The sequence below is a fragment of the Halyomorpha halys genome, unplaced genomic scaffold (genome assembly GCF_000696795.3).
Source record: "Halyomorpha halys isolate HHAL.00 unplaced genomic scaffold, Hhal_1.1 Scaffold446.1, whole genome shotgun sequence".
Lineage (NCBI taxonomy): Eukaryota > Metazoa > Arthropoda > Insecta > Hemiptera > Pentatomidae > Halyomorpha > Halyomorpha halys.
Window position 1 is genome coordinate 403,117 of NW_027104672.1, and position 10,337 is coordinate 413,453.

The 10,337-nt window shown below is 31.6% G+C and overlaps 1 protein-coding gene across 1 annotated transcript; it reads right to left on the reverse strand.

Moving 5' to 3' along the window:
• Nucleotides 1-2,635: 2,635 nt before the first annotated feature.
• Nucleotides 2,636-8,991, reverse strand: LOC106682839 (uncharacterized). Its single transcript, XM_014423908.2, has 3 exons — nucleotides 8,895-8,991; nucleotides 6,006-7,553; nucleotides 2,636-3,008 (listed from the first exon to the last, which is right to left on the reverse strand). Exons 1-3 carry the CDS (start codon nucleotides 8,924-8,926, stop codon nucleotides 2,753-2,755), a joined length of 1,836 nt encoding a protein of 611 aa, XP_014279394.1. The 5' UTR covers nucleotides 8,927-8,991; the 3' UTR covers nucleotides 2,636-2,752.
• Between the last annotated feature and the right edge of the window lie 1,346 nt (nucleotides 8,992-10,337).

Consider the following 10,337-nt stretch of genomic DNA (forward strand, 5'->3'; position numbering starts at 1 on the left):
AGAGGACAATTTGTAATTATTAATCATTAGTAAACGTTTCTTTATTTATGGGAGAGTGGAGTAGCTCAGTGGGTAAAACACTGTGTTAATAACTCCAAGGACCCAGATTTAAATCCGGCTAGGGCTGGTAATCATTTATTTTGTGACTGCAGCAGTGGTTCAACACTGCCCTTCAAGTGAGTACTCCTGGGGCACACCCAGCCTCTTTTAAGTTTAAGATACCCTTAACTGGCCTAAAACCTGGCAATAGAGTGTGATCATGAAATAACCTCCATTCACAAGCAACATTACTGCAGCCCTGACTCTTAATGGGTTCTAGAAGTACAGGTATGTTGATTTTTTTTGTTTATTTCTTATATAATAAATTCATCTTTTATCGCAGTCTGATCTTCTTTTATTTAATAATTGTAATAAAAACAAATTTCAAGATTATACAATTAATTAGATAAATACATTCCTATAATTTTAAATAAAAAATGAATTTTATAAACTATAAAATAAACTTATTATTATTTATAGGGACCCCGCTACAGAATACTCAAGCTAACCATATTTATATCGATTTGTTAATTCAGATTTATTTAATTCTTAGTCCTTCAGATAATTATGATGAATAGCATAGTTAACATCAGTTCCAAGTCTTCAGACTTAGAAAAATTATTTAAGGTGGTTGAGGAAACTTGTATTAAGCAAAAGGCATTAATATAGTAAGCTGTGACATTAGGTAAACACATAAGGATTAAAATTCAAAATTTGCAAAACTAAAGGAAACTTGTTACGATTGCCATGGTAAGATAAAAACACTGGCGATATCTGCGTAGACAAAAGGAATTTGGAGCAACCTTTGACGTAGACCCATCGATTATCATGTGGGACAAACAGTATGGTGTAAAACTCACCATCAGTCAGATGGCACAGCCTACTTCTAGAGAAAACTGGCACCCAAATATAAGAAATGTCGGATCAAGATCATATCACCCATTATAGTAGAGCTAGAGGATTTTGGTTCTGGTGTAAGCGAGGGGGAATTGGCATATCCAAGATTTAAAGTTAGATCCTCGAGGAGAGTCAACTGTGTAAACATAGGCCTTTCTTTGTTTTGGTCCACTAGGTTTCCATTCTCTTTTTTCAGGAAAGGGAGGGGTGTTACAATTGCCATGGTAAGATAAAAACAATGGCGATATCTGCATAGACAAAAGGGGTTATGGGGGAAAAACAAAAACACAAGCGATATGTTTAGACGAGTGGGCTTTGGTTTGGTGAAGGAGAATCTTCAGCAAGTCCTGAATAGTAGAGTTGTGGCATTACATCGTTAGAGATCGAACTAAATTTTATTTTAATATCACTTCTAAATTCCTTTGAACAGTAATGTAAATAATAGTTTATAAGGCTAATCATTTAAGTTGAACTTAAGTCAGTCTATAAGTCTCATCGTTTTATTAATTGAAATGAATTCTTTTCTTCCCTTTTTCATTCTGTGTATATATATTTCTTATCATTAAACTTTTGTACATATAGTTCTTCTGTTCATTCTTCTGTTTTTCATTCGGAACTCTATATCTTAAAAACTACCAACAACACTAGAAAATCTAAGAGAACATTTACCTTCATAGGAATAGTAGTTTGCATGATATTTTCTAAAATAAATTGATTTACAGTTGTTTGGACAATAAATTTGATTTATGAAAAACTTTATTACAGAAACCATTGGACCTACTAATGTCTGCCAGCGCTCAAATTAAAGTTAGTTAAATTTACTACAAAATAGTTAATTATGTCTATATTTGTAGGAGTAGTAGTTTTTATGATATTTGACAAAATATACTCACAAAACGTTTTTCGTATAAAATGTTGAATTTTTGAAAAAATATATCTCTAGATATATAAGACGCCCATATGTCTACCAACACTCAAAATAAAGGAAATTTAACTTACTATAAAGTAGTTTATGACACTTATCTTCGTAGGGGTAGTAGTTTTTATGATATTCACATATGAATATAAATTTAGCAAATGAAAATTTGTCTGAACAAATATAAATCAATTCATTTTAGCAAATGTCATGTAAACTATCACTCCTACGAAGATAACCATCATAAACTACTTTATAGCTCATTAAACTAACTTTAATTTGAATGCTAATTGACATCTGTACGTCAAATGGTTTTTGAGATATAAATTTTTCAAAATAAATTCACTACTGATCTTTTAGTACGTCTCATACAACATTTTTATGAATGTTGCTTTTTAAAAAGATATCTCGAAAACTATTTAACGTAAATAACTCACTAAATCATATTGTAGCAAATTTACTCCTCTTTAAGAGACATTCTCTTAGGTTTTCATGTGTTATTCCTACTTTTTAAGATACAGAGCTCCAAATGAAAAATTAGTTGTTTTTTTTATCGCTTTGAAACAGCCGCCATTTTTTATTCCCCCTATCTATACTTCGCAGACTGATCAATTTTGACAATTAATTATACTTAGTTTCCATCAAAGTAATCAAAAATTGGGGTGAGGTAACTGCCTTTTTTCTCCTCTTGGGCTCTTGTACTATAGGTTTTCTGTAATCTACATGTAAAGGTATTCGCCAGTGGATATAAACTTCAAGATGGGGTAGATAACTAGAATGTAATACACATACAAAAATATATTTTTTATTAAAATTTATAAAAATAAATAAATTAAACACAGACTAAAAGTATCACAGACTTAAAACTCCTCCTCATACATGGACAAAGTACGTTATGAATTAAAAATCATCTTCATACAAAACGTATTTTGTCAATGTATGAGGTAGGGGCAATGTTTTTAGACAATTGTGGAAACTTTCCGAGGCAACCTCAGCTTCCTTACGAATTCGCCGCCTGAGTGTGAATCTGGATAAGCTCTTCAAGGACATCACACGGGTGTCTGACTCGAACAGGGATTTGATAGTGAGGAATCCTGCGTATTTTCGTCTATTATTAGGGTTCATAGTCAGAGATATAAGGCATTTTGACAAGTCCCTGTAAGCAAAAACAGAAATTAACTTCATAATCAAATAAGTAATAACAGAGATTAAAAGTAAATTTTAAAAACAATCTTTAAATAGATGAAGTTAAGAAATAAATAATAGTTTAATTAAGAATATATACCTGGTAACAGGTAGTACAAAATAGTCATTTTAACAAATAGATATCAGTTATTCATCTGAACATAATTAGAAAAAAAGGACAGATTACATACTAAAAAAAAATCATTGATACAGTGCAATCTAGGTAATCCAAACTAATTACTGCAGGTGGATGTTTGGATTACTGCAAAGTACAGACAGACTAAATAAAGTTTTTGGAAAAATACTGTAAAAAAAATTTAACAATATAAATACTATATACTATAATATAAATAGTAATACAAGTAAAAAGCAGACATAGTAATAATATAAATAGTACATAGCTATTTTTATTTATTTAATTTTCTTCAACATATCTTTTGGGAATATGACACGCTTTAAAAAATTATTCTTTTTTAAAGAAGCCATTTTTTTCTTCATGAGCCATGAGTCTTGTAACATATCTAGTTATTAGCCGTATTTCAGGCAGCTTTACTGTTATTAGCCGTATTTCGGGCGGCTACGCAGTTATTTTCTTTTAGATCCCGGTAATACTAACTGATGATTTGATTTATTGATTAAAACTGTAGATTATTCAGTTAAAAGTAAAAAAAGTATAAATAAAAATTAAAAAATACTATTCGTATGAATTTATTTAAAACATGATAAACGTTTATTTTAAAACCTAAATTTTAAATATTAAAAATAAAAATGAGTTTACTAACAAATTTTGTATTATTCTCATTTATACTATTAATTAAATTATTTTTCAACTATTATTATTTTTAAAACAATACTCAGGCCGCTGGAATTGATTGTCCCCAATAAATGGATCAAACAGGACCACATTTTCTATACGAACTTCCTCCACGTACCTTGGTACAGTCAATGATCCATACTGTATGACAGTCTGTTCGATAAGGGTATGGACACTGATTCCTCCCCATACCAAGACTGATGGTCTTTGAAACGGTTGTGCATGATACATGGAGAGGACTATTTAGAAATCAGCATCTCATTTGGACACTTGAACAGTGGAAGTTATTTACTTTACAATGAGAGCTGGTTTTGTTTATGATACTCAGATGACCAGGACCATGTGTGAAGAAGTAGAGAGCACTTTGCTCCTTATACTATGTGCAAGTCGCAGCCTTTTCAAAGACAAATTAGTCTTGGTATGGAGAAGAATGAATGTCCATACCGTATCGAACAGAATGTATCATTGGAAGCACTATAGTACTTAGAGGAAGTTCTTATGGAAAATATTTACTCTATTTATTGGAGACCATTTTGCATTAAAGCATGATAGTGTTCAACCACGCCCATTTCTTGGAGAAAAGATTTACCACAATGAATTGGCCAGCAAATTCTTTAAACAAGAATCCCATAAACACTTATGAAATATGTTAAAAAGACGTGTTAAATATCATTCACCGCCTCCAACAAACGTCGAACAGTTAAACTATGCTTGTCAAAGTGTGGGATTCTATTTGACAAGACAAAATCCAGATGCTTAGTTACTCGACGCCTAGGAAACTTGAGATCATTCACAAGGCCAAAAGAGCAATGATTAGTACAATTAAATTGACAGCTGTATAATATGTAAAATGGGGAACAGGTTGGGTTGGTCCTCCAATAGGGGAGGAGTACTCCCTTATAGTTACTATTCTTATAACAAGAAAGTCAGAGAAAGGTTCCCTGCAGGATCAATAGCAGTGTCTGAAAATTGGCAATGGAGAACCCTCACCGATGAGGATTTATGCTGGATTTATACAAAACCATATTTCATCTCAATTATTTGAGAAATTCAGATCAGATAGCTGGTTAATGTGACACGCATGCCCAGAGAATCAATCCTAAACACCTACTCAAGAATCACCCGGATGGAAGACTACCACGCTTGAGGTAGCTAGATAAAGTGAAAGATATACAGAAGAGAATATCCGAACATATAAGGAATAAAAAAATTCTGGATGCTTGATGGAGCATGAAATATAGCAACAGAACTATAAATAGATGAAAAAAAAAATTCAAACATGAAAAATTTACAAGCAGGATTATGATACTGATCAACCAATAGATGCAAATCTACCAAATAACACAGATGATAAGAATACTTACTGTATTAAATATAATTTTAAATAAAATATTTGTAAAAAAGACAAGTCTCAAAACCCTCTTTATTATATAATCAATAGTCCAACGTTTCGGCCAATTCGCTCATCCTCAAGTTAAATCTTAAGATATCAATTTACACCTCACATCAAATAAATAAAAAAAATAATGCTCGTCATTAATTACAGTTAAATCACCTTGTTGAAACTTTTAATTATAGATTAAATAATTGTAGATCACACTATAGGTGTGATAAGTAAGTGTTAGTGCGATAAGTTAATCTGAGATAAAAGTTTTAAAATTTAATGGAAAAGAGACTGACTAAGGAAATTTGACTGAAATTAACGACCTGAGCAGATAAGTCTGCAAAATGTTTTTAAATTATTGGTTCCGAGGTGTAAATTTATATTTAAGATTATCCTTGAGGATGGCTGAATCGGCCGAAATGTTGAACTTTTAAAGAAATAATAAAGAGTGTTTAGAGCCTTGACTTTGCTACAAATTATTTTATTTATAAACAATAAAAACCAGTCTGAAGAAAGTGAAAAGATAAAATACAACATGATTTTAAATTTTAATCACTACAAAAATAAATAAATAAAAATAAGCCAATCAAACAATACTCATCTAATTATTGCCCAATTATAGAATTAGCCAAACCACTTGAGGTCTGATTATGTTAACATTATACAAAATGAAAGGCATCATAAATAATTACTTCAAACAAAGGTGAATCGAGCAGAAAGAGCCCCTATTATATAATAAATAAAATAGCAATACTTAATGTAATACTTACATGAACAGTGGCATGAAGTTGGTTACGCATTTTCCCAGGAGAAACTTGATGACCTTAACTTCATGCCCAGACCATGTATATAAAGGAGCCGAGATTTGCCTCAGAAATGATTCCATAACATCATCTGGTTCAATTTGATCAGAATATCTCAGAAGATCAAGTGCTGCTATGAAGCCTTCGTGGGCAGATTCATTAAATAAAGCACTCTGCCTCAAGAAATTACTAGGAAGAATTTTATCAGGTGAAGAGATCTTTTTAAGGATCACAGAGAGATACACTGCACAATAGCAATCTGTATGGAAATGGCTATGCATCTGAACCACTGCTTCAATGGAGCTGATAGTCCTTGGGTTATTTATAATTTTATCGATTGTCTCTATCCACATCTGTTTTTTATATTCTTCCCTGATGGAATTTTGATAAACTGGATCTATCAAAAAGTCATGAGATAACAGAAATTCTAAAAACTTTAATTTGGCTTTTTTATCAAGTCCCATAGTGTTATACAACAACAGAAACACAACAGGGGATACAAGATGATCATTTATTTTATCAGGGCATTTCAAAATTGCTTCATTTAAATCCGATTCATAAAGTAATTTGAGGCTTTCGAAATATTGACTTTCGATAATCACACAAGGAAGGGATCGCCATTTTTCTAAACCCGGTCTAAATGAGGCATATTTTTCAATAACTTCTTTTGGTGTATGTTGCAGCAGAAGTTGTAATAATTTAGGACCACCACGAGCTGCCATATGAACAGCAAGAAGTCCACTAGTGTCAGTTAAAGTCGTATCAGCACCCAATCTAATTAATTCATCAGCAATGTCATAATGTTTGGATTGACAAGCTAACATTAATGAAGTATAGCCTTCCGGAGTCGCATGGTTTATACTTTTCTTGTCGGTTAGTCCATATTTTAATATGTCGAATATTTTTAAATTCCCAGAGGCACAACAACAATGAAATGGAGTACGGCCACGTTTATCCTTTATGAATAAATTAGCACGAGCTCTGAAAAGCCAACGAACACCAGGAATATTCGGTTTTTCAATTGCATAACAAATAGGTGTTCGTCCTAGGTCATCTTTCGCATTTACATCGGCATTATTTTCTGTCAATAATCCAATTATTTCAGAATTTTTGGAAGTAAATTCGATCTTATGAGGAGTGAAGAAGCTCAAATCAAGAGATCTATTATAATCTAACTCACCAGGAAATTTAATTGTTACCATACAACCAGCATCAATTAACAATTGAATGGTTGTCCGATTTCCAAATTTGCAAGTAATGTCCAATGGAGAAACAACATCACCATTGATGGTATCAATATTAGCTCCAGCCGATATGAGACACTCAGCGATTTCAGGTAAATTGCCTCTGGCAGCAGCCTCGTGAAGGAGGGTCCAGCCTTTGAGATTTGGCTTGTTAATTTCCCCGCGACAACTTTTAATTAATTCCCTCACCAAGTCTAAATTTGCATCTTTAACTGCCTTCCACAATGGGGAATCTTCTTCAACTTCTCGGTGAACGTTGTTCACTTGAAACCTAAAAAATTTACAAATATCCTTTAAAACATAAACAAAGAGTTCATCGTCAATAATATGTAAATAGAATATTTAGCAAACTAAATTGTTTCATTAAATATTATTAATAGTGTTAGAGAACTGTAGAAACAAAATTTATATATCCTGGAGAATGACCCGATCAAAAGTGATAAATAAACAGGATGAAAACAACTTTTTTTCTTTTCTAGACTAGCTCCAACATATACATGAAAAAATGTCAACAATAATCAGTACAAAAAGATGCTTTTTTTTGTATGTAACTAAATACTCTACATTAAATCACAGTGAAATCTATCCATATGCATATGATCAACATATCTTGCAGGGTAGATAAAAAAATTAAAATCTACATATTAAAGGTAGCCAAGAGAACAACCATAATGAATAATTTTATAATCATTCTGTATATTCATTCATTAAGACTGTTGTTGAGGTGTAGATAGTTGACCGTAGATTAATGATTGGAGAACTTTGTCGGGGGGGTGCGGTCAGCAAAGAACAACATAAATAAACAAAACCATATTTATTTATTTTATGCCGACGTTTCGACCTGAATTTCAGGTCTTCATCAGGGCTATAGAACAAAAGAGATAACAACAACATTTAGAGAAACATAAAATTGAAAAGTAATAGTATACAAACAAATTTAGAATTATACAAAATATAGAATTAGTTTATCAATAATATAATTCAATATTTTGTATAATTCTAAATTTGTTTGTATACTATTCCTTTTCAATTTTATGTTTCTCTAAATGTTGTTATCTCTTTTGTTCTATAGCCCTGATGAAGACCTGAAATTCAGGTCGAAACATCGGCATAAAATTAATAAATATGGTTTTGTTTATTTAAGTTGTTCTTTGCTGACTGCACCCCCCGACAAACTTCTCCAATCATTATGACTGCTATTTGGTTACATGTTCTTAGCCCTCACGAAAGCTTGAAATTCTGGCCAAAAGGTTGGCACTAATAAATAAGTTTATACTTTATTGTGTTCTTCACTGAATGAACCTCCATCTTATCCTCATACATATAAATATATGCATGGCGAACTATTAACTCATCATCATTACGAAGTTATTGTAATAAATGACAATAACTACAAATCAGAAATTTCTGGTTAGTTATGATAAGCATAAAATACGAGAGGAAAAAAATAAAGGAATCGTTCAGAATAGAATTAAAGATGGCGAGAGACGCCATTTTTTAGAGAGCCATCATCGCCACAAGTATAAATAATTGTAATATATTTTATTCTAAAAGAAAAATAAGAGCCAATATGCAGCAAAAATTATAAGTAATAAGTACAGAAATTACATACCTAGAGGCATTGCTAAAAGCGTGAGAGTTCATATTTATTTAGAATTTCAGGAAACCACTAAACCTGACAACGACCGAACTGAACGACGACTAGCAACGGAATGAGCGACTGAGAGAGAAATGGTAGTGGGAGTGAGTGGAGGGGATAAAAACTAATGGTGGGGGTCATCCGATGTAGAGGAGATGGTCACAAAACGTTTTGTTTAATTTTTCCAGGATAAGATTTATTTGTTAAATTATTATTTTTGAATAAGTTGATTGAATATTTAGGTAAAAGTTTACTTCAAACCCCCCAAAATGGTCGAAGCCCATTTTTTCCCCTGATGAGATTGTACTGACGGTCCCGAACCGAGCCGAGAAGCGCCGGAGGTGATCGATTCCCAGCCTTTTGATTCAAAATAAATTTCCTGCAACTTCGACAGGGATTTTTCACTTCCCTCAAACACACTGGTGTGTGTGTTCGAAGTTATGTTGATGCATTTTATCTAAATAATTTCTTTAATTTTTATTAATAAATTCTTGTGTGAGAGTGATTTAGTTTATTTAAAAACAAATTTGATCCTTTTTTCTCAACTTTATTCTTTTCAAAACCTTTCAACGTTTCGACCCTCAGGTCATTTTCAAGGATGCCTTTACTTTGTTGTCATTTTCTCTTTTAAAATGGCGGCTAATTGCCTTTGTCCCATCTCACTTCTCTTCTTTCTTTCATTTACATTTGCAAACTTTAAACAGTTGCAAATGTTTAAAGTTTGCAAATGTAAATGAAAGAAAGAAGAGAAGTGAGATGGGGCAAAGGTAATTAGCCAGCATTTTTAAGAATTTTAAAAGAGAAAATGACAACAAAGAAAAGGTATCCTTGAAAATGACCTGAGTGTCGAAACGTTGGAAGGTTTTGAAAAGAATAAAGTTGAGAAAAAAGGATCAAATTTGTTTTTAAATAAATAATTTCTTTATATTTTTGTGTGTTACTTGGTTATCTGGTATAAATAAATTGGGAAATCCTGTTGGTTTGATTTTTTTTACTTATGAGTCTAACACATCAACTGGAAATGAAATGAACAAATGTATGCTTTCTGTCGATATTTCCATCCGTTGTGGAAAAATATTTTAAAAACAAATTATCTCTAGACAAGAACTTATGGTGCTACCACAAGTCATATTAAATGCTATAAATCTATGGATATTAGTTTTAAAACATTTACTAAATATTTGAGCTTTTGAAGTCATACTTATACCTAGTTAGACAATTTTTTTAATTCTAAATAATATATCGGCATGGCACAGAAAATTTAAAATATATGATAGTAATAAACACTTTTTTTGTTATTGTTATTAATTTACAGCTCAAGAGAACTTTATTACTATATTCAGATTATCTGTTAAACAATTTTTTTATTCTTATTAATTTACAGCTCAAGATAACCTTATTATTATATTCAGATTA

Bases quoted from the DNA above. Each gene is read 5' to 3' on its own strand.
- LOC106682839 (XM_014423908.2), bottom strand. From the start codon at position 8,926: ATGAACTCTCACGCTTTTAGCAATGCCTCTAG. The intron at 7,554-8,894 runs GTATGTAATTTC...TAAATTTTTTAG, and splicing joins GCTTTTAGCAATGCCTCTAG to GTTTCAAGTGAACAACGTTC. The intron at 3,009-6,005 runs GTAAGTATTACA...TTTTGCTTACAG, and splicing joins AACTTCATGCCACTGTTCAT to GGACTTGTCAAAATGCCTTA.